The sequence below is a fragment of the Crocodylus siamensis genome, chromosome 10 (assembly GCF_052110815.1).
Source record: "Crocodylus siamensis isolate JL-2025a chromosome 10, ASM5211081v1, whole genome shotgun sequence".
In the NCBI taxonomy this organism is placed as follows: Eukaryota; Metazoa; Chordata; order Crocodylia; family Crocodylidae; genus Crocodylus; species Crocodylus siamensis.
This window is the reverse complement of record NC_143404.1, coordinates 46,883,628-46,910,168: the sequence shown is the minus strand read 5'-3', so window position 1 is coordinate 46,910,168 and position 26,541 is coordinate 46,883,628. Positions and strand designations below refer to the sequence as shown.

Genomic DNA, 26,541 nt, shown 5'->3' with positions numbered 1-26,541 from the left:
ACCCAACACAGAATCACAGAAAATTGGGTTGGAAGGGACCTCAGGAGGTCATCTAGTCCAAACCCCGTGCTCAAAGTAGAACCATCCCCAACCGTATCATCCCAGCCAAGGCTTTGTCTAGCTGGGTCTTAAAAACCTCCAAGAACGGAGATTCCACCACTTCTTCGGGTAGCATGTTCCAGGTTTTTCCTAACATGTAACCCTAAACATCCCTTGCTGCAACTTGACACCATTGCTCCTTATTCCATTATCTACCACCACTGAGAACAGTCTAGCTCTGTACGCTTTGGAACCAGCTTTCAGGTAGTTGAAGACTGATATTAAATCCACGTCCCCCGCTTAAGTCTTCTCTTCACCAGACTAAATAAGCTCAGTCCCCACAGCCTCTCCTCATAAATCAGGGATGCGCAAAGTCCAGCCAGTAGGCCCACAAAAAACTCCATTTCCCAGCAGACCCTGCTGTGTTGCTGCAGCCAGTTTCTACAGATCCCAGCAGTGGTGGGACCATAACAGCACAGGGTCAGGGTTTCCATGGAGATTGGCTCCAGCAGAGCTGGCATGGCCCATGGCTGAGTGGGGAGCTGCTCTGAAGCTGGGATCTTGCAGCAGTGACAGCATGGGTTCAGAACGAGGGCAGAAATGTAATCCACTGCCTGCAATCACATCAACCAATTTCCTCAGCACCCTCAGGTGCATCGCATCTGTGCCCATAGACTTGTACACATCAAGCTTTTCTAAAATAGTCCCTAACTAGTTCTTTTGCCATAGTTGGATGCTCATCTCCTCCCCCAACTGTGCTGCCAGCTGCAGCAGTCTGGGAGCTGACCTTGCCAATGAAGACTGAGGTAAAAAAAGCAGTTGAGAATTTCAGACTTATGTATCAACTGTCACTAGGTTGCTTCCCCTGTTCAGTAAGGAACCCCCACTTTACCTGTTCTTCTCGTTACTGACATGTAGAAACCTTTCTTGTTACCCTTCATGTCCTTTGCTATCTGCAACTCCAATTGAGCTTTGGCTTTCTTGGACATGTCCAGATTTGCACCACACATGAAGGCATTTGCCACGCAGCACTGGGAGATCCCAGTGTCAAAATAACCTGCACCCAAAAAAAAGCAGGGTGGCACATGCTGCTGTCATGCATGTCACCTGAAACTGGAGGATGACCAGCAGCCAGAGCATGGCTTTGGTTCCACATGCCAGATCACCATGACTGGAGCCCTGGGAGGCCCCCAGGACAGGCTGCTGGGGCCAGCCCAAGGGCTAGCCCCAGCCTCACCTACCCAGAGACAACTTGCAGACACAGGCATTCCCCGGGGACAAGTAGCAGAAGCAGCACTTGATTTCATCCCTGTATGCCCAAGCAATAGTCTTATACTCCTCCCTAGTCATTTCTGCAAGTTTCCATGGTCTTGCAAGCTTCATTCTTGTATTTTAGCTCACTGAAGGGTTCCCTGCTAAACCAAGCTGGGCTTCTGCCATACATCTTCTGCATCAAGTTGCTTTGTTCCTGCACCCTCAGTAAGGTTTCTTTAAAATACAACAAGCTTTCCTGGACTCCTTTCCATGAGATAATCATCCATGATATAATATGGCACCCGTGATATAAATCATCCTACGATTATCATGATGCCAAATGGTATACTTTAGCACAACTTTTTAAGGAACACTGACATCTCTGCATTTTCAGATTTCTTCACTCCATCTCTCTGGACAGGTATTATTCAGAATTGCAGGCATACTTCCATGTCTCACTCCTAAACTTATAAATGAATTGTTATGGTCTAATTATAGCTTTGTGAGAGCATTTAGCATTTTAAGCAACATTAAAATTATTGGTAAGTTTAACATGCACATAAGTACGTACGTACACACACACACACACACACACACACACACTTCTTTCCAAGGATCTCAGATTGCTCCACAATGGCCAACAGTTTCATATGGTTATCATCCGATTTCTATCACCGTTTTCCAGACAGAAAAACAAAGAAATAAAAAAAGTATTGTTACCTGTCACATATCAAGTCAGAGCCAAAGCCAGGACTGAACCTGAATTTGAGAATTAATCAATCAGTTTCACAACCATTAGATCATGTAAAAGCAGATGTTACACCTTCAATTCCAAGGGAAAAGAACACTTATGCTTTCAGACAAATCAGTTTGGAGCTCACCTATCATGAATAAGTCCCATGGCATGAAAACAAATGCAGGGCAGCTTTACCCCTTATAGACTAACTAAATCATAAATGACTGAGTTTGTCTATAAGGTGCAAACCTACCTTGCCTTCTGCTTGAAGCGCCTCTCTCTGCTCATGGAAACCAAAGACAGATTTGTCCTGTCCCCAACAGCAAATAACAAATTTTCAGCATCAAGTGCAGGGAGACCCACAGCTGACGGCTTCTGTCAGCAACAAGTCCCCCAGCCGAGGCCAGGACTGCAGGGATACAGAAGTACATCATCCCCATTCACTCCATGCAACTGGGTGCTGCCAGCATGCTTGGGTAAACGGAGGTGGTCTCTGTGCGGATGGCCCCCAGCACAGTGGACAGTGCGGGCAAGGAAAACTCTACGGGGACCAACGTGTGGCAGCTTCTCCAACCACAGCATGGCTGATCAGGGAGCAGAAAGATGAAGAAACCTGTGAACTAGCCAGGCCAGAGCCAGGTCACCAGGCTCTGCCCCTGGCCGGCCTCAAAGGGGCAAGACAGGATCCAGGGGCAGGCAGGGCCCCCAAAACTGGGCCAGCTGCTCGCCCGGCAGCGCTGCTGGGCTGGGAGCAGAGCTCCGCCACAACCCAGCGTCTCCCTCACCGGACGGCCTGACACCACCCCGCCAGGACGCCGGGCAGCCCAGGCGGCACCTCAGCGCCGCGGCTAGGCCGGGCGGGGCCAGCAGAGCACCCAGTCCCGGCCCTCACCGCGCTTGTTCTTGGTGCCATGCTTGCGGGCTGCCGCCAGCTCGTGCTCAATCTTCTTCTCCAGAAACTCCTGCTTCTTGCTGAGCATCTCCTCGGTGTCGCGCAGTCGCTGAATCGCCTCCTGCGGGGACGGGCCCTTGCCGGCGCCTTTCCCGCCAGGCCCGAAGTCGAACAGCTTCCCCAGCAGCCCCGCCATGGCTGGGCCGCTCCCGGCAGCGACGCGCAGGCGGGGACCGGAGGCCGGGCAGGCCTGGGCACCAGCGGAATCGGCCTGCCACACGCAAACGCAAACCCAGACCCCGCAACGACTGCTCTCCGCCTCCGCCGCCGCCGCCCCTCTCGCCGCGCCAGTGCAAGAGCTGGCGGCCCCTGCTACTACGCCTCCCGGCAGCCCCCCGCGCGCGCGCGCAACCCAGCACAGGCCACGGCGCCGCGCGACGCATGCTGGGGGCTGTAGTCCCGCCTGATGGGGTGGGGAAGTGTACTCCCCACCTACACGCTCGTCACGAGGAGGCCGCGCTGCATGGCGGAAGCTAGAGGCTCAGCTCAGCAGCTGTGACGTTGCACCACGGGGTCTGTGACGTCACGACATCGCGATGACCCCCGGTACGTGGCTATAGGCGTGCCTGCTTCGCTGTTTTGACTGGAGACTGCGGGGTGCGTAGAGACGTAGTTTCGTAGTCACATACCCGCCACTCGCAGCAAGGCTTGCGCTTGTGGCGTGATCAGTAGCGCGGGGCGGATGCGGAGCGCGGTCGGGGCGGGTCCTGCAGCTCCCGGCCTGCATCCCACCTCCGAGCCGTAGGGCTTTGCCTGCGTCCCGCACCTGACCCCTCAGCTGCGGCGGCCACGGGCTCGGAGGAAGCAGCAGCAGCAGCACACGCAGAGCCGGCCCCCCTGCTACTGATAATCCCCCAGCCGGTCGGGCAGACCAGGGCCGTCTGTTCAATCCAGTCCAAGTTTAAAAAGGTCACTGGCTTCTGGCTTAGTGCTTCCAACTGGCCCCTGATTTTGAGTCAGAGCTTTGCTGAACTTTAAACATTTGGGCTGAAACTTTGTCCAGCCTGGGTTGCCTTCTTTTAAAATTGAAGCCCAAAATGGTTGGGCCCTTGTTTGCACATAAGGCCAAGAAAACCAATGTTTTGCAGGGTTGAACCTATTTTGGCAACCTGGACTTTGAAAAGCTCTGGAGTGAGGACCAGAAGCTACCACAGGAAAGAGTCTGGGATGCTCGCCTTGCTGATTCTGATAATCTTGTCAAAGTTAAGGAATCTGAAAAATTGCATCTTGCACATGCACCCAGAGTACCAGATAGAGCAGGGGCAGGCAGTTACTTTGGGCAGAGGGCTGCTTACTGAGTTTGGGCAAGCAATTAAGGGCCACATGACAGGCAGCCAGAGCAGATAAATATTAATCTTCTAAATTTTTAGGGGCCCTGTGGGCTGGAAAGAATAGCCTGGTGGGCCACCTTTTGCCCACCTCTGGAATACAGGTTAACTGCCAGTAGCTCTGAAGATGCCATGCTCTGCCCGTGCATGCTTGAGCCACTCAGTGCTCCTCTGTATGATGACAGTACAACATTCCCAGTGTCCAAACACGCTCCATTCTCTCACAGCTCTTACATGTGGCAGAGCCATTGGTCCTATTACAAGTTACACTTAAAACATGATTGCCCAGTTAATCATGCCGTAAGTTGTAACCTGGCCACGTTAAATCAATTAATGGCACCATAAAACAAGGAATAAGCCACAAACGTATTCCACAAAAAATGTGGAATAACTTTATAGCTAATTCCCAACATGCCACTCACTACACATGCGGCCAGGTGCACCCATGTGGTTGGGGCCCCATCAGCTGAGGAAGCTTTCAGGCATGGGAGCTTGCTACTTGCTGGGAAATGATCCAAGGCTTCCTCTACACCAGCAATAAGGCATGATGGGATCTGATGCTCGATCCGAGTCACATCTGCCATGCGCACGTGGCATGGCAGGAGGCACAATTGTGTGGGATGCACATCACAACCTAACACTCCTTCACCTGCATATCTGGCAGGGGCCTAAATGTTTACTGTTGCACAGATCAGCTGAGTCTCCCCCTTCCTTTTCAGAGTTATAGGACATGCTATCCCTGCAATGGCTCCTTGGGCTGGGTTGAAGACAGGTACCAGAACTGAGAACAGAATATTTCTCTGGGCTCTCTTGTGATCTGCCCTGCACTCCCAGCAGGCATCTAAAAACTGTAAAGAAGCCATCTGATTCACATTCAAAAGGAAGAGTAAGATACATGCCAAATATAGGGGCATGCTAGGGAAATACACTGGTATTAGGAGCCTGGGTTGAAGACTTGGACTGGAATCAGAAGTCTGTGACTGGGATGAACTTAGTAAGGAAAACAGGACTGCAATGAGAGGCCTGAGATGGGGAAAGATAAGATTAGGACAGAGATAAGTTAGGATGGAGTAAGGGGAGTCAAGATAAGGAAAACATACTCCCTGCCAGAGCCTAGTCTTACTGATCCTCTTGTCAGCAGTAATTAATGAAACCAACTGACAAAATACATCTTACTCATGCCTAGTACTAGTTCACATGATAGCAACTTATTACTGCTATTCAGTCCATTAAAGTGTCAGAGGCAGAAGGTAAATCTAAAGCTTCCAACTCTGCTGATAAACTGTAAAAGCATCGCTATGATGATACATGCTGAAATGTAGGTGTTTCATTTCAGTTCAGGTTCCTACACAAAAAGTATGCTTAAAAACATTTTCAGTGTTGCAAAATCATGCATTCAAATGCGAGGAATGCCAGAACTAAGGTTGTCTAATTAGTAGTCACTAGCTGTATGTTTATCATCTTGATGTCTAATTTAAGACTAATAATCTGAGTTGGAGAAGTTCTGAGCCCTGACAATTACAAATGGATTCACTGGGATCTGTGCCTCTAGCATATACAACATGCTACATAACGCCAAATACTCTCAAAAATCAGATCACAGTTGTCTCAAATTGCATGCAAAATTAATAAATAGATACTTTGACATTAAGTTATCTGTCTCAGTTCCTTATCTGTAAACTGGGGATAAGACCACCTCTTTCTCCCATAGGGTTGTTATGAAAATACAATTAATGTTTGAAAAGCAGTCAGATATTGTAGTGATATGCAGCACTGTGGAGCCCATAAGGAAACTAATGATTCTAGCTTCTGAATAAGTTTGGAACAGTGTGCTGAAAAGATCTATAATCACACATTAAATAACAAGGATAAAATAGCTGTTCATTGAGTGAGCAACATCATTCTGTGAAAAAGTGGTAAATGATCATGTATTTAAAGCTGGATTTTTTAGTATCTTCCATGCCATGTGCCATATGAAACTTGCATGAAAGGGTCTTCATTGTTCTGCCAGCTGCCTTTTTTCTATAACTCTATCCTGTTCCAAATCCTGTCATTTCTCTCTATTGACCTCTTACATGTCTCTTTGGGCCTTTTTTCTTTCTCTCACTTGGTTTCCAAAACAGCATTGATTTAGGTTTTCCTTCATCACCTATTTTTATCACAACCTAACAAGCTCCATCTTTGTGTCATTTCCATAATGACATTTCTTTGACGCCTCTGTCCTGCTTCCCTTTAGGCAGAAAACAGATCAGTGTGGTACCTTATAGATCAGGGATGGGCAAAATATGGCCTGGCCCATAGGCCAGATCCATCCCCAGGAATTCTATCCAGCCCATGGTGGGTCCCTTGGCCCTGTCCAGCTCAGGCATGGGGCAGCCCACGTGGTGGCGCATGTGGTTGGTCCCAATATGGTTGGTCCCAATGTCACCAAGTACATGGCAGAGTAGTGCAGTGACTGCACTCGGCTTCCTGGCAGCCCCACCAGCGGTGGCTTACTCTGCCTGGCTGCTGCTGCCAGCCTGCCTCTGCTAAGCCTGGCCCCACTGCCTGGGCACCCTGGCCCATCTGCCCTGCACCTACCACTGGGGGCATGGGACAAAATGGGTGTGTGGGTGTCTCCATGGAGACCTGCCTGGGACACCCACGGGCAAGGCACGTCTGGGCAGGAGGATCTGGAAGCAGGATGAGCAGGGACCAGTGCTGGGATTGTGGGGCAGTGACAGTGCAGGGCAGGTGCCCATGGCAGAGCCATGATCCACTCCCCATACATCTTTGTGATGGGTGTTGGTTCCACAGGCAGCAGCCAGCCCCTGCCCACAGAACTGGTGCGTATCACAGGGATGGTGGGAGATCGCAACTGCCCCAGGCCCCAGCTCCAAACTATAACTACCACATGATCCCATTCCTGCCCACCCGTCCTGCTCCTGGATGCCGCTCCCCTTTTGCTCACGGCCCTATCTCATCCACCTGGGCCAGCATGGCATGGGTGCTTAGCTGTATCACACCTTTTCTATGCATACCTAGATTATTAAAAGCTATTACGGGTCCCTCTAATTTTCAAAGTGATGGCAGAAAATTCTCTACACTGAACTGCAAGCTCTATCAGATTTCTTTAAATGTGTGAGTTTAAATTTCAGGCAGCAAAGCTGGAAACACATGAGCTCTTTCTAAATTCACTGCAAATCAATCATCTTTTCTCCCATTTCCACTAAAAGGAAACCAGTATCTACCTAGTTGTTGAGGGACTGTTAACAGGACCTCAGAGCAGTTTGTGGGGCAGGGTGTGAGGGCTCTTGTTGGTCCTGTACAGCCAGTATGCAGCTGGGGAGAGATTATGAAGGCTGCTGCTCTCTCCTTTCGAAGTTCCTGTGGGATTTCTCAGCATCCATCAGATATGCAAGATGCATGCAGCCTTAAGAGCTTCCTCAGGCAAAACTCCACCCGTCAGTGCATTTTTGCACCTGTTCTGAGTTCTCTGTCAAACTATCCTGCACTTAGACGCTTACATTTTTACTCTTGAAGGGCAATCATTTGAGTCAAGCTGGAATGTGGAAGCAACTAATACTTTTTGCACATAAATATAAAACTTTTTCCAGCATGCTCATGTGGGCCTTGAAAGAATCCCTCAGCCTCTGATTTTTCAAAATTATGCTAGCTCTGTTTTGGGTCTCTGACTTGGAGACCTGGATTACTTTCAATACAGGAGGATCAGGCAAAACAACTTTTAGCGTCCCATTTGGCCATCTGAAAGCCACCCTATGATCACAGCTGACATAGAGGGTTGGATGGAAGGGCTACCACTTGGGTGCTATAACATATCTAGAAAGAATGTGGCATCCACATGTAGTTGTCTCAAAATAGGATCGATTGTAGGGCTACAAGAAGCAGTTGCAGCCACATAATTATGCCTTACAATGTGGGCAGGTATAGGGGAAAAGCAAGAGAGAGATATTTAGCAAACCATTTCCTGGAAAACTGGATTTTAAACAAATGTTTTCCCAAATAAACTCTTGACTTCTGAAATGGATGAAGTTTTGTACAGAAAGCTTGAAAGTGGAAAGAGAAAAGTATTGTGAAATACTGAAAAGGGTGCATGTGAGATTCATAGATTGCAGGGCTGGAAGGGACCTTGGAAGATCATCGGGTCCAGCACCCTGCACCAAGCAGGAAAGACAACCAGGGTCAGGTGACCCCAGCAAGGTGACCATCCAGTCTCCTCTTGAAGATTTCCAGGGTAGGCGATTGCACCACCTCAGGAGGGAGCTTATTCCAGTCTGGACATCCTGGGTATGAAGAAGTTTTTCCTAATGTTGAGCCTGAAACAGTCTTCAAGGAGTTTGTGACCATTACTCCTACTTTTCCCCAAGGGTGCCCTGGTGAACAGTTGTTCGCCAAACCCTTGACATATGTCCCTGATGTACCAGTAAGCTGCTACCAAGTCCCCTCTCAGCCTTCTCTTTTTCAGGCTGAAGAGTCCCAGGTCCCTCAGCCTTTCCTTGTATGGCTTGCTGATCATACAGGTGGCCCTTCTCTGGACTCTCTCAATCTTTGCCATGTCCTTGTTAAAGTGTAGCACCCAGAACTGGACACAGTGCTCCAACTGTGGTCTCACTAGTGCTGTGTAGAGTGGAAGAATAACTTCCTTGGTTTTGCTAGAGATGCATTGATTGATGCATGCCAGGGTATTAGCCCTGCTGGCTACGGCATTGTACTGCCAGCTCATGTTCATACTGTGGTCTGTTATTACCCCCAGTTCCCTTTCATTCATAGTGTTCGTCAGATTAGTGTTGCCAAGCCTGCAGGTGTGCAGGGAATTGTTTGTCCACAGGTGGAGCACTTTGCATTTCTTAATGTTGAACTTCATCTGGTTCCAGTGGCAATGCACAGAGGGTACACAGGGGCGCACATTCACCCCTGAGAGCACTAGTGCACCCCATCAGGCCGCACTCCCCGGTCAAGCAACAGGCAGGGAAGACAGGCGGGAGCACCGGTGCTCACCCTGCAAGCTCCAGCCGGGGAGTGCAAGCACTGGATGTAGGCTGTGGCCACTTCTGGAAGCCCCACAGCCACTTCCAGGAGTGCTGCGGCTGCTTTCAAGAGGAGTGTGGCCACTCACTGGTTGGTAATTTTTGCCGTGGGGGGGTTGGCAAGATTGGCCACTGGGGGACCGCCCCCCCAGTCATTGACTGGTTGCTTGTGAGGCACATGACCCCCCTGACTAAGGCAGCACCAATCGCCCGTGTCTGGTTTCAATCCACCTAACTTGCCAGCCTGTCTAGGTCCACCTGTATCTGCAGCCTATCTTCAAGCATGACCACACTTCCCCATAACTTGGTGTCATCTGCAAACTTGGCCAGTGAGCTCTTCACCCCTACATCCAAATCATTGATGAAGATGCTGAATAGCACTGGGCCAAGCACGGACACCTGAAGGACACCACTGGCCACTTCTCGCCAAGATGACACAGATCCATTCATTAGAACTCTTTGGGTCCTACCCTGCAGCCAGGTTCCTACCCACCTGTCTCACAGTTAAGCCCATAATCCTCCAATTTTCTTGTGAGAACATCATGGGATACCAGATCAAAAGCTTTTTAGAAGTCAGGGTATACACTGTCAACCTCCTTTGTCTTATCCAGGTGGCGAGTTACCCAATCATAAAAGGAGATGAGGTTAGTAAGACAAGACCTGCCCACAATGAAGCCATGCTGGCTGTTATGCAGAATCCCAGAGAATGGGAGACTGTTTCAGGAAGATGAAACTGAGCAATAGCTACCAGGGATTTAGGTGGAAACATCCTGACAGGGAGGATGTATTAGACTGAACTACAGTCTTGCAAAAGGAGTTAAAGAGTCCTCACCACCACGGTATTCAGGAGATTGGACACAGCCCCAGATCGGCATTGTCTGGAACACCCGTGAAGGCCATCAGTGTTTGCTTCTCTAACTTCTGTGAACTGGTGCTCTTAATTTAGCAAAATACACTGTAAGGAGTCAGGAAAGATTTCCCTTGACTACTTTTGGGAGCAGGCTACTGCCCACAGAACTGGATGTTTCTTGTCAGCTAGCCAGCATTGCTCCTGCTGTTCCATTTGCCAGAAACCACTCCATTCCTTCAAAAATTTTCACAAATGCTTCCTGTGTGTCAGACCAGGCAGGGACAAAGGAAGAGAACTGACCCCACTGCTAGACAGTTTTCTCAACACCAGACACTCCCACAATGAGCATCCTGCAACACCTCAGGCTCACTGTGACCAAAGTCAGTCAGGAATGATTGGAAATGCAACATTCCCTGTCCTTCAGCACACTGCAGCACAAATTAAGCCAAGACTTGTTTGCCAATATTCTGCCAGTTCAGTGAAACTTGGCTCTGTATCCAAACACCACCACAGAGGAGATATCCAAGGAAACTCCAGCCTCTGAATAATCTGACTCGGGATTTGAAAAAGCAGAGAGGAATGTGAAGATGGATGAGATGGCGGGTGATGGGGTTTTTGCTGCTGCAATTCAAATGTCTCTTCCTAACGATTGGGCCCTGCCTGTGGCAAATAAGCATATTGTCAGAATGAGCAGGGAGGCTGAAGTTCAAGTGGGAGATTGAACTTGCCTTCAGAAGCAGCTCCGCTGGTTAGTAGCCTGCATGCTGCCTGCCTCTGTCTCAGTGAAGTCAATATGGCCCCTCTCCCCAGCATTAAATGATGCTTTATATCCATTAATTCATATTTTTACATCTACCTGCACTAAACTTCTCTAAGACAGGAAGGATAGAAGGGGAAGTCCTTTTCATGCTTACCAACGCAAATCATAGAAATTATAAGGAAGGGGGAGAAACTCTCGTGCCCTCTGAGGAAAGGGTTCTACTACTGCAAGGAAATGGAGCAGGCAACTGAGCATATGGTCTCTAACCTGGGTACACAGAGCACTGAGTAGAGAGGTTTGTAACCTTCTGCTGTAGCCATTCTGCCCCCATTAATGCTGCATCAAATCAGCTCCAAGGAAACAATGGAAAACATAGCAATCTACAATGTTTTATTACCTGCCACAGGCAGGATCCTGATCACAAGGAAGGGAAATTTGTATCAGAGAACTGGGAAAAACCTCTTGCCTCCCACCTTGCCCAGGCCCAAGGGCCAAGACAGGATTATCTCCTACACCACATTCTTCTTCTTTTTCTAATCCCAGTTTAGATTATTTAGGACTGGGAGTTTCTTGCTTAGGTATCTTCATTATGATGGGTGCTGGATACAAACAGGGTCACAGTCAACTAGATCAGGGGATCTTCCAACATTTCATCCTCACTTATAGGGCATAACAGCAAGATTTTTAGGATCAACATGTCACCTTGTTTTTTAGAAGGGATAAGACATAAAGAAAAATACATTTGCCAAATTAGGATCACTCCTCTAGCAATAGATCAGGAGATCAGCTGCTTGGGCAGCCGAAGAACTCAGGCTGGACTGAAGGTACAAACATCAGCCCAAAAGGACTCTCGTACCTACTGTATACATTGGTAGATAGTTTGTTAGTGGCAGACTGAACTTCCAACCAGTGGCCAATGGCTTGGAACTGATTTAGGATTTTGGTCAAACTGACTGTTATTACAGCTATTATGCATGGAAAGTATTAAGGTGTATAGTGCAGTGCTTAGGCTAGTGGATTCAATGTTAGGAAATGTGGATTCAGCTTCTGGCTCTATTACAGACTTCCTGTGACAGTTCACATGCCATGTAGGTGTCTGCTTCCCCAGCAGTTCAGTGGGGATAATATTTAGCTGTTGTGAAGAGGAATTCATTTGTGTCAAAGGCACTTTGTGGTCCTTGGATAAAAAGTTGCCATGGAAGAACTTCAAACAGAAGAGAAGAACATACACATACATGCAGTTCAGACACAAAACCCAGGACACAATGCACAGCTGGCTCCCCACTCCCTGACATCAGGGGGAGCAATGTGCATCAGGCCCCATTTGCTTATACATAGTACAGACATTGTGGGCTTTATGCTGATATAGATAAATGAGAGAAATCTACTCTGAATGTTTCTGAGCAATGGTCCCAAAGGTATGAACTTGATTCCAGTAAGAAGGATCATTTGTTTGCACCTGAAAAGGACACCCTAGTACTGGGCAATACAGCTTTTAAAATAAAACCATGAAAGGACAGCCTATGATTTGCAAAGTCCTCTGCCCGTGGAAGCATTTAGAGTTCATTGCAATGACCTCTATTGTTCTTCCCACCACCTTTCAAGATTCCTGGTTATTCTTACCCTGCATCGACAAGTGTTGAACATAGCCAAGAAAATGTACCTATTCTCCTCTGTGCCTGGTAGCTATTGATGTCACCCAAGGAATTATTTTCCTGCGTAAAGAAAGAGTGGGTGGTGATGAAGGCCATTCACTCTGCTACCCACTCCCGTCGCTAGGAGTTCTGGTTCCCATATCACTGACATGGAAACTTCAGCCCCATTCATCTGTCTTCTCCAGCAGGATTTCTTGGGTGAAGAAAGCAGGAACCTCACCTAATTCACCCCTGACCACACAGAGGGCACAGTGTTATCACTCAGTAGTCTGAATGTAAACAGGGACGGCCAGCATGGTACACGGACCCTCCATGCCAGTCTGTAGCTCTGCCAGGGCAAGATTGGATGTTATGCTGCTGGGCTGCCCAGGGGCAACTAGGTCTGAATCTGCAGCTGCTGACCCACCAACCACAATGGACAGGACTGCATCTGACTCCTGAAACTGATCTTCGTTGGGGCCACCCTCCCGGGGGCTCTCTGCCTGTCCATTGTCCTTCAGCTCTGCCAGGGCTAGCTGGTTGGGAAAAGGAAGGCCCATCTTCCGCCCACGAGTTGCCCGCTTCTTTTGGGGCTTCCTGAGCTGCAGCTCTTTGTCCTTGGGTGAGCTCAGACGGCACTTGTGGTCCTTCATGTACTTCTGGCGTGTGAAGCCCTTGCTGCAGGTGGGGCAGCGGTACTTGTAGTTGCCAGTGTGTGAGCGCTGATGTTCCACCATGTGAGCCCGCCGGCTGAAGGACTTGTTACAGTACTGGCACTTGTGAATCTTCATCCCTAAGCAAGGCATAATAGGGCAAGAGCTTAGTTAAAAGGCCTACTTAAGCAATGAACAGTCTCACTAATCACACTTCAGCAGGGCTCTCTAGCTAAGTCTGTTCCTTCATGCACCATTGGGTTTTGTCTATAGCTTGGCACAAGAGCGCTCAATCCCCAGCCCATGGGCCAAATCTGGCCACAGAGCCATGGCATCCAACTCACAGAGCTCCCTGTGGGCCAGGAAATTTGGTGGCAGGGGAGCAGTGACAATTAATACTGCCATCCCTCCCCCAAATTCCCCAAGCCTCATGCCACTGAGTTGGAGCCAGGGGAAGGAGAGCACTCTAGTTTTGTCATTTGTTGGACAAAAAGTGCAATGCACAGAAAAAATGGTTTCTAGTTGTGGTGAGCTAGATATGAAATTCCAACAGAAACTGAGCCAAATACCAAAAGATATGCTTTTGAAAGGGAGGCCTTATTGGGTTTGGAGTGGATAGAACGTTCTGTATATTAACATGCCAGAGAGCACACAAAATATCCTGGCACTGCTTCAGAGTCCTTATACCCCAGCCTTGCCACACTGCTTATCATTTATATCACCTCAGAAATGTGCCTGAACTTCGGACACAGCAGCAAGCTGAAGGAGGGCTCACTCAGATCGGCCTGCAGCAAGGGAGACAGAAATTTCGAGCTGGGGATTTTTGGAGAGCAAGTGAGTGGCATTCAGACATTTAGATTTACTATGTGGGAAACTCCTGGTCTTAGGCTGTGGGAAAAGTTTTCAGGGAAACAAAAGAAACTCTGTCACTCAAATGATAGTGGAATAAAGCCTGAAGAGCACATTATAGGGAAGCACTGACTTTGCATTGTCTAGGAACTTAACAAGATGCGATTTCAGAGCAATTTGCTCTGAAAATCTGAATTTGTCGTCTTCCTCTATGGATTATTTTATGACACTGATTCCACGCACTAAATACAGTGTAGAGAAGTGTCATCTAGCCACAATACTGAAAGGGGAAGGATTAATATTAAATCACTTCTAAAAAGAGGGATAGTAATCCACTCACTAGGTCTAACGCCTTTCACCACTTTGATAAGCAAAATTAAATTGGGAAATTAATCATTATACTTCTCTGTAATAGACTCTCTAAGCACTTGGAATAGATTCCAGCAGTATATTCATTCACAGCTTCCGACAACCAAGGGGAATGCTACAGTCCCACTTACCTGAATGGGACAGTATATGAGCTTTCAGCTTGTCTGGCCTGTTGAACTCTTTATTACATCCCGTGTGACTTCTGTAACAACAAAAATCCCAGTAGCCAGCATGAATCAAATGGGGAGTGGTGATGACAGAAAAAAGCATGTATGTTAGCTCTCAGATAAAAGTTACTCTCCTCAGCAGCACAGAGGTGTTCTCTAAGAGTAATCACTGGGTATTATGACAGGGAATCCAAAATTGCAAGTCTCCTGCCTATGGCAAAAATACCTGTGCCGCAAGGTGTATATATTTGGTTTCCATCAGAAAGTCATACATTCCCCTTTTCCTCCAGAGTACATCATTAGCATATTCCAAGTTCTGTATTACAGGCTTGTCCTCCTTGCTGGAGGCATGATATTATCAAAAGTAGTTGAAAGCTGACCAGGACAGAAGAAAAGTCATCCTAGACTATTCAGGTAAACCTACAACTGAGTTAGAGGCATTTTCTTGTCTGCAGAGTTTACCCACAGGTGCTGGAATGTCAGAGAACCCTGGGCCTAGCACTCTGGTACATTGCCAAGGCCCTACTGCCATCTTGCTCCATATGAACTAAGAGACAGAAAGTTTCTGTGTTCATAAACTCCTGTCATGATAGCTAACATCTTTTCAGTTACTTTTCATGGGAGAGGATTCTTCCAGCCCAAGCAGTAAGAGATGTCCATTCCACATTTTTAGAGCCAGCCGCTTCTACCTCAGGGAGAACTGTCCTACTGGGAAGAATTATTACAAAGCTTCATGTTCTTTTTTTCCATGCAACAATTACATTATTTAAAGATGTAAACAGGACAAGCATTAAATGAATATAGCACTGGTGACAGGAGTCAGAATGCATGTACATCATCACTCAAGCCCTCTTTTCATACAGGGGACATGGGACCATGAGACAGCTTTCCCACCCTGCCTGCCAACATAGTATGTCTCTGACTTGGAGATGCTGTGTTAGTTTAATACTTAGAGACATTCTGAAACTCTACTAAGGAACTTTCACAAGTGCCTCACGTGTAACACAATACTGCTTTTTGGTAGAGAGCAGACAGGGTGTACAATTGTTCAGGCAACCCAGTGATGATAATACTTAGCACTGTTTACTTTAAAAAATGCCAAACAGGTATGAACCAAATAAATGTCATGAGGAGATAAGAATTAGCAGCCACATTTTACACAGGGAGAAATTAAGGTCAGAGACAGTGACTTTTCCAAACCCACTTTATGGGGAGATGAACTGGGACTAGAACTTAGGAGTTCCTAGTGCCCAATTCCCTGTTTGGGACCCCATGATTTGAGGTGCTCTGAGAATCCCATGGCAGCCTTCCCATAGCATAGCCCCAGGGAGGCCTGCCCTCCCCAAACTTCATATACTTTCAGTAACAAATGAAACCAGCTCTGCCCCTGACTGCTGGAGACCATTTGATACATACGAGAAGGGACATTTATACTTCTTGAAAGGCTCATGGATAAGCATATGTCGCTTCAGTTTATCTTTCCGATTGAAGGCTGCATCACATACTGAGCACTTGAAGGGCTTTTCACCTGTATAGGAAACAAAGACAGTTAGGGAGATACAAGCTGCACTGGAACCAAGGGCTTACCACTGTTCTAATAATTTTGTAATTCCTGCACCTGGACAGAAGCCTTAATATCTGCTTTACTCCTTCCTTGATTTCCCTAGTGCATGAAAGCAGCCATGGCCATGTTGTGGAAAGACTTTTCCTTCAGCCCTATCTGGCCCAGTATCTAACAGTAGGTTAACTGTGTACCACAATTAATTTCTTGATCCACTGTATATATAGGTATGCCTAGACTCAAGTATGGGGGCTTGCAAGACACTGTCTATAGCCTACACTCAGGTGTGGCTACAATGAGATCCTGGAAGATTGTTGTGAGGAAGGCGATAGGCCCATAAAACTCAGGTTAGGGAAGGGAGGTAAGGGAGACTGCAGAAGAACCCCAAATTCTTTCTAAAAGGGCACACTTGAAGACAATGCAACTTCTCCAACTTGCTTGTATTGCTGGTTCTCCATGCTGTGTCAGTGAGCAAGAGGAAAGAGAGAAGCCTCACAACTTCCAACCCAATAAGAACAGAGATGATGGAATTTATCTACAGCTTCCCACATTTCAAGCACTTCTTCAAGTACAAGTGTTCCCTAAAGAGACACTCATACTCAATCAGTGGAACACATTTGGGGGTGTTCCTATTCTCAAGTAGGACATAAAAATCCAAATCACAACTACTAACAGGACTTGCCCTTCCTACTTCTATGCTGTCACTCTGCTTCTACCCTTCAATGTCCCATTTGTCAGCAACACTCTCTCTTGCCAAAGGGCAGACAGATATAATTCCCACTGAGTACTCCTCCACCTCCTTCACTTCTACAAGCCTTGGATATGAGCAGGCTGGCCCTGCACTGTAATTTCATTGCCCAGCCAGTGATAGCGTGAGATCATCAGCCTGATAATGAGTTTTTTATTACTTTAAAAAGCAAACAGAACCAAAGGTCACATAATATGGTGCCTATCTGGGTTAGACTAAGACAGAGTTGCTACAGGAAACAGGTTGGGGTAGTGAATGCATCACTAAATATAACTCATACCTCAGACATCTCTGCCCCTTGAAGGAGCCTCAGTGGGGAGAGGCCTGGCAAAGTGGAGGAGATGCAAGGAAGTACATACCCGAGTGAATGTGGGCGTGTAGCTTGAGGTAGTGCTCCCGGCGGAAAAATTTCTTACAGATCTGGCACTTGAACTTGCCACCTCCTCCATGCGTGGGGAGGTGCCGTCGTAGGTACCTCTCACAAGGGAACACCTGGGAACAAAGAAAAGGAAAAGGCTAAGCACCTGCTCCCCACCAAAGAGTGAAACTGTCCCTGTCAGCAAGCATGTGTGTACAAGGAGATTTTACTGCCATGAAAAACAAACCAATCCTGTCTAATCAAAAGGGAAGTGTCATGGAGGCCTGCAGAGTTCTCTATGAAGAAAATACATATGCAGCTTAAAGCCAGCTTCAGATCCTAAAGCAGCACAAGCTTGACCCTTGCAAAAATGCCATGTAACAAAATGGAATTTGAGAAGCAACCTCTCCCTGGAAAAAACCTAGTCCACCCACTTCCAGAAGCTGGAAATGTGACCAGCTGCAGTCTCCATAATACTGCACACTTCCCAATCATCTTCCATCACAGGTTTCCAGAGTATTTATACATCAAAGGATCTGGCATTACCAACATCATCAACTGTGTATTTTACAAATGAGAAAACTAGAGACCACTACAGAAAACTAGAGAAATTAAATGATCTGCAGAAAGTAACACTGCAAATCTCCAAGACAGCTGACCACAGAATCCAGGAGTCTTGATTCCTAGTGCTCAGCTCGAACCACTGCACTATACTCGTTCCAGAAAGAAGCAGCTTAATAACTCCTGTAGGGGACAGTAGCTGCCCACCCCACCTAAATAACCTTCTAGCAGTGAAAGTCCAATGCTGCCATCACTGTCCCACAAAATCGATGGGGGAAACCACACTGAGAGCCCTATGTGAAGACATGCAGAACGGCAGTTCTAAAGCTAACTCTGAAGTGTCCAAAATCCTTACAAAGAGGACAGCTGTCTCTTGGGGGTTGGTGTGGAGGAAGACAACACATTAAAAAAAAAAAGGCAGATTACTAACCATGGCAGATATGTTTCCCCTTCCTGAGCTACCTCAGTACAAAGTGGTCACTCCTCTGACATTGTTCCTGCCCCCACTACAGGATTTTCACTTCCTTTGCTATAAGAAAGTGTCCAAATTTTAGTCTGGATTTGCAACAACAACAACAAAAAGGAATAGAATTAAAACCCCACAGTTCTGCCTCTTAGCCCCCTGGAGCACAGATCAGACTGTCCCCAAACACAGGCTACCCAGAGGAGGAGTCCAGTGCCAGACATACTGGTAGGACAGGTTTGCCCTTTCCATGGACATGTGGTATTCATCCAAAAGACAGCAACAGGGAAAGGAGACACAAAGAGTTTACCTAGGCAAAACAGATGGGAAAGCAATGCAGGGGCTCCTGAGGGAACCCCAGCCTTGTCAACCACAACCCATCTACTTTGTAGGTACCATCCACATAATAGCTCAGCAAAGGAACAACCTCAAAGTCACAGCAAGGGAGAAGCCAAGGGGATACGAAATAACATAAGTTGCCTGAAACTGGCCTTACTTATTTTGGCCTCAGTGATTTTGGGAGGGAAGAAGAACAAGGCTGATGCTTAATGCTGCAATACAATAAAAAGAGCTTGATTTTGATGCTTAATGCTGCAATACAATAAAAGAGCTTGATTTTGTAAAATGCTGAGCACTTTCCAGTGCCTTTTGCAGCACTGGAATTCAGTACAATGTGGGGTTGAGGAGAGGGCAGAAAAGTTTTCTGCATTTGACCAATGATCAGCAATTGGGGCACAGCAGAAAAGCCAGCACTGTGAGAAGGAACATACTCTGCTTGAGAGAAACCAGGGAGCCAGAGGCCCAAGATATGTTCTCCTCTCTCTCAAAACTTCCTAGAGGACTGAGGTAGTATGGGAATGGGAAGGGCATTGGAGATTCTCTCACTTCCCTCAGAAACTCAAACATCTTTATGGTCATCTCAGGCCAATGGCACCCACCCACCTTCTGGCAGTGAGGACAGGGAAAGTTGTGCGTTGCTGTCTGCAGATGGTGCTCCAGGGCTTCTGGGGTGGAGTATTTATTTACACACTTGACACATCTGAATCAGAAAGGAAAGAGCATGCAAGTAAGGACTGGTCAGGATGGGTACACCACACCCTAGACCAGGGGTCGGCAACCTTTAAAAAAGGGAAGGCTGAAGCAAAGTGGTTTAGCTCCAAGGTGGGACTCTGCTTGCAACTGGCCACTTCCTTTACCATCCTCCTGCTTCTGCATGCCACTAAATGTCACCCTGGGCCAGTGTTTTCCAAATCTAGTGGGAACTCTCATGTCCCCCTACTGCAATTGCTGCCACTGCTCACTACTATCGCCAAGTGACATGGGTGCCAGTGGCAATGGACAACAGTGGATTAATTGATTAGAAAAGTGGCAGCTGCAGTTTTGCAGGGCATACTCTCTGGGAGGCCTCCATGTTAGTACCCCACTTCCACATGCCACCAATTCCCCGTTACAGAATGCTCCTGCATGCTGCTAGTCCACCCCAGCTGTTGATCACTACCACGGGGCAGATCAAACTTTTGTAGGCCAGATCAAGCCCACAGGCCATAGGTTGCCAACCCCTGCCCTAGACAGTTATTTTGCATTTACCTTCAGTTTGTATTATAATCCAGGATGTTTTGTTAAAAACAGTAACAACATTCAGAATATCTGGAATCAAGTAACCTCCTTCCCCACCTGTGCTCCCACCTCCATTAATTCACAAGTTCTGATTTCCACTCACACTTGAGCTGGTCCCAAAGCAACAACCAAATCTGCTAAGAAGTACCTCCAAAGTGCAGTATCTAATAAAAACTCGTTGTGTGGACACACTTATTTGGCACTCTGAGTGCCCATACAGGGAGCTAGTATGGAAGAACCATTCCATTATAGCTCTTTCAGACCATCTCCCCATTTAGACAAGCCTTTAGTAAAGATTTATTTACTTAAAAACCTTCTTCCCCATTCTGATGAACCAAGAGGGAAAAATCAAATATACCAGACAGAGCTGAGCCCTCCCAGACAATCTGTCATCTCCAATAATGCAAGATGAACCCCAACTCCTCAGCATTACAAGAAATGACATGGGTATCTAAGAAACAGCAGTCGCTTGGTATAACCCTGCATAATCTACAAACAGCTCCAAGTGCATTCCAGTAGAACCATGCACAGTCTACGTAAATATTTCTACAAGCGCTTCTGCAACACTTTAAATGATCTTTTGCAGAAGTTTACAAAACAGAGAGTAAGTCATAGAAGTCGCACTTCCCCTCCACCCATATATGGATTTTTCCAAGTTGACCAAGCGAATTGTAGTTTGCAAAGAGAGAAAGTGAGATTGCTGGGGAATAACCATGGACATAGCTCCTGTACCTGATACCTAAATAACTTCCAATTGTGTGCCTATTTGAAGCACTTTATTCATGCAGTTAGCCAGCACATTCTCCGTAAGTGAATAGAGAGAACCCTAAGAGGTCACATTTTCACCTGCAACACCCAGACCTAAGGCTCGTATTTTGCTCCTGAAACATTTGCCTGTAACAGCCAGGTGAAAAAACACTCAGCTACATAATGTGTACACCCAAAATTATGTCAGCAAACACAATCACAGGCCCAATTGCTTCCTTTACTATCCAGTCTATAAGGGGGTTAATGTGTGGCACGTAGGCTCCTGCTTCTGTCATGGTGGCCAGAGTCTTTGAAGCAGAGTAGCATGGAAGTGGCCCAGCACTCTATCTAGCCAGCAGTGCAGGAAGTTTGGGCATGCAGCAGTGTCAGAGGGAAATATCACACTGCTCATGCAATAGCAACAAGGGGGGGGGGAAACTTGCCTGCTCAGTGGCAGCAGTGGAAGAAAGCTCATATTGATGGGGATGGGGATGGGGATGAGGAAGGGGTAGGGGCTTGTACTGTTCACATGGCTGCATATGGCAAGGGTCCTGGGATCCCATACAGCATGTAGCCCCAGCAGCATGCAGGCTCTGTGGTATGCAGCCTAGCCACTGTGAAGCTGGACGCGCTTGTTCTACTGCATTGTAAGTTCATGGTCTCAGAGAAAACACAATCAGCCTGCAATGCCAAGCCTGGTAATTTCTGGTTTGATTGTTACTGTACTTGTATATGGCCATGTCCTTCTTGGGGCTGTGCTGGGGCAGCAGGCTGTGGGAGTACTGGTGGACACCCAGTTCATACAGGGAGGGGAAGTCCTTGCTGCACAAATGGCAGCGATAACTCAGCTCCTCCTGGTGGCTCTTGATGTGCTCTAGAAAGGACTCCAGCTTCTGGAATGTCTGAGCGCAGCTTTTCACCACGCATTTGTACACCTGGAGGAAGAAGAAGGGGGACAGGGGCAGAAAGAAAAACTGTTAGATCAATAACAACTAGAGAGAAAAATAGTGTGAATCCTCTGCCATTGATGCAGTAGCCTCTAGTTTGAAGGGCAGAAGGCAAGAAATCAGGATTCCTGGACAGTAGTGCTGGCTTTGGCACTGCCAACTTCAGCAAGTCTTCAAAAGCATAAGTACTTTAGGAGTATGGGTTTCATTAAACCTCTGGCACTTGTGCTCCTAAACCACCTGGGGTTTTTAATAAATCCCACCTGTAACCTTTGCACTTCAGTTTTCTCCATCTGCGGAATGACATTTACCAACTTTGGAATGAAGCCAGGTGGCTTTAAATTACCCATGAATTACAAATAAAGGAAATTTCAAGGGCACAAACAGCTGGAAGATACCTAACTTGAATGAATTTCCGCTGGGATTTAGGAGATTTATGACTCTTTCCATCTTGGAAAAGCTCCCCCACCTAGATACTTTTTTCAAATTATCACCACTAATGTTGACCTCTGTCACTGGGGACCTATGGATTTCCTTCCATTTTGGATTAAGCTAAATTAACCTGTGCATTTATGACAAAAGCAGCAATTTCAATTAAAGCAGTGTCTTACCCAGGCCCTGTTAACACAGAGTCAATGATTACAAGAGCACTCCAAAAGCAACGTGTTAGCTCAGCCCTGCTCTTTAACCAGCAGTAGGAGCACAAAAGTGTTAAAAATGCCTGGTTCTTTTTTCACTGTTTCTTATAGTTGGGAGGGGAAGATTTTACATAATACTGTAATTATTTCAATGTCACAATCACAGTGTAACAGCATTACCAATGCTGTTCATTATAGGTCCAGTAAAGGCAACAGCATCCCCTTGCAAGTGGTAAAGTGAAAGTTACTTGCACTCTTCATTCAGGATAACTTTCACCAGCTGCAGAGAGCCATGAGAACCGGCCACCTCCTAGCAGTCAGCCTAAATGGGGTGATGCCCCCTCCCCAGAAAACACTATCACTGACATACAATGCTAAGAAAGACTCATCTCATTAGCTGTCACATCTGGCAGCCAGACTCTGTAAGTGGGCAGACTTTCAATACTGTGCCTGAGACTAGAGTGGACCTACAAGCAAAGCAACATCTCCATGTACCTTCTCAGGACCAGACCCAGTGTGCTCATTTCTGTAGAGACATAGAAAGTCCTAGTCTTTGCTCCAAAAACATCATAAATGAACATGATAAACCAAAGAAAAAAAGGGTTAGAGACTGGAGTTGTTGGGGCTTTCCTAGATGTTGCCTTGGATTATACTTCAGAGCAGTAGTGTAAGGCTGGGCAGGCAAGCAAGCCAGGTGCCCTGGGATGGGGAGGGGCATGATGCCAGAAAGAAGCATGGGCACCTCACCCTCCTGTGGCAGCTGAAAAGTATGTCTATGTGATAAAAACACTTGCTGAAGGTTCTATAAAGATTAGACCAAGTGTTTTTTCTGTATTTGTTTAGATACTAAGCTATAAGTTGTTGCTAAAAGCCTAACAGTAGTTTAAAATGTAGTGAGGCCTTGTATAAAGTAAGGCCTGGTAAATTTAGCAAAGCCTAGAAGTAGTAAAGTCCTGTGGCGCAGTTAAAATTACCTTATCAAAGGAATGGAAGGCTTGTACTGCTATTGGTCAGTCTAAGGACAGTCGAAGAAAAAGGAATCTAAGTGGTTGTACGTTATCAGTGTCTTTCAGAATCCATAAATTAGCTGAAATATCTGGAAACCATTCAGAAGGAAGATGCAGCTCTGTGAAAAGGATTAGTTAGCTGTTGCCTGGATCAGTGAGCCCGTGGACCTCAAGGAGCCCAAGAACTGCGTTCCAGGGTCCTTCCCGGCACCCCTCAGACAGCTTTGTTCAGGGACACCTGACCTCGCTGAACTTTGTGGAAAGAGAAGCTTGCTGTGTATCGGGCATCAGAGGGACTGCCGACAAGTTGCCATAGCGAATTGCTTTTGTCTGTCATCGTCTATCTTGTTACTACGCGTAGTTGTGTTTTTCTTAAGACAATAAATCTTTCCTACCTTTCTACCCCTGACCACACTCTCAATCTAAACCCTCTGCAGGCAGCTGGGACATAAATTGGCATCACGAACAGGTTTGAGAGGCTTTGGTCTGGAGAGAAATGTTGGAGGAAGGGAGTTGCATGGGCTCCATTAGTGCCTTTGCTTAAGGTGACAGGGATGGAGAATCCCGGGTGAGATCAGGATAGATTGAGATCTGCCTGGAGTCACCCGGGAACTGTACCTGATCATTGGGCTAGGTTTGCTGCTGCTGCCTGGGGTAAACCCAGGAAGGGGTGCCTGTCGTGGCTGCTGGCCACATGCCTGCAGTTAGGGGCTGAAGAAGTCACCCAGCTCTGGGAACAGGTCACCCGGCTGATTAAGAAGTTAGAAGATGTGAGAGATTCCAACAGCGTGGCGTGCAAGGCGGCGCGGGCTGCTCAGAGCCGTTTGGAGACTTTGGAAAAGAGGGAGGGAAAAGTTATGATCACGTGCGTGGCCGCTTCCCTCCAGAAAAGGGCGCAGTTAGCACAGGCTGTGGAGCCATCCTTCCACCAGATCAGACAGTGTCTTTATGGGCAGAGACTGGAAGTTGACCTCTGGGAAAATGGAGAGGAGGAGACTGATGAACATTTTCCCAGGCACATGCAGGGCTGCCAGCCTTTACCCTACCTGATCACGTGGCCTAGGAAGTCTGGCCAGCCCAACCCCCAAAGAAAGGAGCCACAATGGGGGCAATGTTAGGCTGGGGACTGGTATCTAAAGTTAATATTGGCCCCTTAATTCTTATACCTGTACAAATTCAATTAAGTCAAAGTGAAAAGTCAATTGATATGCTATTAAACACGGGTGCCCAGATTTGCATTTTAGATTTCGCAGATTGGAAGGGGGAAAAAGGAACCCCTTATCAAGTAACTGGAGTCAGAGGCACCAGACAACCAGGACATCTGGTCTGAGCAAACTTCGTGTTACCTAATGGCTCTAAGGTAACAGCAGCAGCAGTAATACTTAAAGAGGGACCAAGCTTACTGGGACTTAATGTTCTAAGAGGACGGCAGTTTGCCCTTGAACAAGAAAATTGCCAGTTTGGGTGTGCAGTGCCTCACCGAGAAACAGAAGAAACAGCTATAACAGCTGTAACTCGATGTAGCATGATCACACTAACTCTGCCTCCCATGAAAAAAGTACACAGACCCCAGTATCGAACTCCCCCTGAAGCCTCCCAAACTATCCAGTGTATCATAAGTCAGCAGTTAGAAGACAGGGCTATTATCTGAACCCACTCACCATATAACAATCCAGTGTGGCCAGTGCACAAGCCAAATGGAGGGTGGCAGCTGACTATTGACTTTCGAGCTTTGAATGCTAATACTGACCCTTAACAGCTGCTGTCCCATCACTATCAGCCTTGACAGAAAGCATCTGGTGTTATGGACCTGTGTGGATGGGATCCATCAATATCAAAGACTTGTTTTTTGCTATTCCCATCCAGGAAAGCCACTGGCCAGTATTTACTTTCATGTGGATGGGGCAGCAGTATACCTACACCGTGTTGCCCCGGGGTGGATACACAACCCCACCCTGGCTCATGGGGTTTTAGCTACAATAGTTTGTGAAGTTCAAGAAAAGTACCCTGACATACACATGTGGCAGTATATAGATGACGTCATGGTAGGCCTTCAAGACAGAGAGGCTGCCACGAAGGACTTTGAATAATTAAAAGAGAAAGTGCTTACCTTTGGATTTATACTGTCTGAACAAAAAATTTGAAAGGTAGGGCCCCAATGTGAATTCCTAGGAATAGAATGGCAGAATGGAGGGGGCCCACAATACCAACTGAGGAGCTGAAAAATATAGTGGAGACCCTGACTCTCACTAATGTGAAAGAACTATAAGTCCAATTGGGAGCACTCAGTTTTTGGCACATGCATGTTCCTGAGTTTAGCGTATTAGCTCATCCCTTGTATAACCTATGTAAGAAGAGAAATAAATGGGAATGGGGTCCTGAGCATAAATATTCCTTACAAGCCCTTAAAGAAGCAGCAACTGTTCATGCCTCCCTAGTAGCATGATGTCCAGAAGAAGAGCTTTGGCTTCATATAGGCGTCTTGGAAGGAGGACCACACTGGAGCCTGTGGCAGAAGGAGTCCTCAGAAGCAGAAGGAAAACCCCTTGGATTCTGGAGCTGAGGCTGGAGAGGGGTGGAAGCAAGGTATACTTTCTTAGAACAGATGTTGTGTGCAGCAGCAGCAGCCCTGGAAGCCACAGAAGCACTGAGAGGAGAATTAGCCACAATTATAACTACTCTGATACCTAGTCTCAGAATGGGTCTGTCAGACCACCAGCTACCACCCAAGACACCATGGCCCAAAGGTGGATTTATTACATTCTGAGCCAAGTCCAATGAGTAACCCCAAAGGGATTACCCAGAGGGTATTAGTTGAAAGAGTCACAGAAAGTACAATTAATGTTTATCCTGATCAAACAAGCTGCAGTGAACCTTTACCCATTAAAGAAGCACCTCCTTTCTCACCTGAAATGGAGACCTCAGTCAATGTTGAAGTCTGGTTCATAGATCGGTCTGCTCGAGGTCATCCCTGGAGAGCAGCCACCTTAAGGATTTGAGATGGCAAGCAAGTAGTATCACAAGGCCTCAGAAAAAGCACACAGTATGCCGAGCTCCAAGCAGTGCTCGGAGTGGCTGTGTGGGAATTAGCAGAAGGCCCACGCTCTAGAAGGCCCATTTATATTTATAGCGACTCCTGGATGGTAGTAGAAGGAATGGCTACTAAATGGCTACTAAATGCGACTAAAACCCTGCCCGACTGTCCCATTGTCATTATGTGAAGGAAAAGCAGCATGGCAGGTATGGCAATGTGATTTCATAGGCCCCCTCCCTCGG

At 47.1% G+C, this 26,541-nt stretch overlaps 2 protein-coding genes across 4 annotated transcripts in view; both read right to left on the bottom strand.

The window, feature by feature from the left end:
- The window catches only part of CHMP4B (charged multivesicular body protein 4B), a 41,099-nt gene extending 37,675 nt beyond the window's left edge, over nt 1–3,424 (bottom strand). The window contains exon 1 of one of the 2 annotated variants that reach the window (XM_090065032.1): nt 2,922–3,424. In XM_090065032.1, the coding sequence (XP_089921158.1) occupies nt 2,922–3,117 (196 nt within the window). In that variant the 5' untranslated portion in view covers nt 3,118–3,424. The remainder of the gene's footprint in view (nt 1–2,921) is intronic. The other variant, XM_090065031.1, reaches the window with a different exon arrangement.
- A 1,083-nt stretch (nt 3,425–4,507) lies between these two features.
- Nucleotides 4,508–26,541, bottom strand: part of ZNF341 (zinc finger protein 341) — a 56,777-nt gene continuing 34,743 nt past the window's right edge. Inside the window, exons 10-16 of one of the 2 annotated variants that reach the window (XM_090064913.1) lie at nt 21,400–21,608; nt 19,252–19,348; nt 17,287–17,419; nt 16,035–16,146; nt 14,583–14,653; nt 13,956–14,018; nt 13,237–13,373 (exon numbers count right to left, since the gene is read on the bottom strand). In XM_090064913.1, coding sequence (XP_089921039.1) covers nt 14,005–14,018; nt 14,583–14,653; nt 16,035–16,146; nt 17,287–17,419; nt 19,252–19,348; nt 21,400–21,608 — 636 coding nt within the window. In that variant the 3' untranslated portion in view covers nt 13,237–13,373; nt 13,956–14,004. Of the gene's footprint in view, nt 13,374–13,955; nt 14,019–14,582; nt 14,654–16,034; nt 16,147–17,286; nt 17,420–19,251; nt 19,349–21,399; nt 21,609–26,541 lie in introns of both variants that reach the window. The other variant, XM_090064912.1, reaches the window with a different exon arrangement.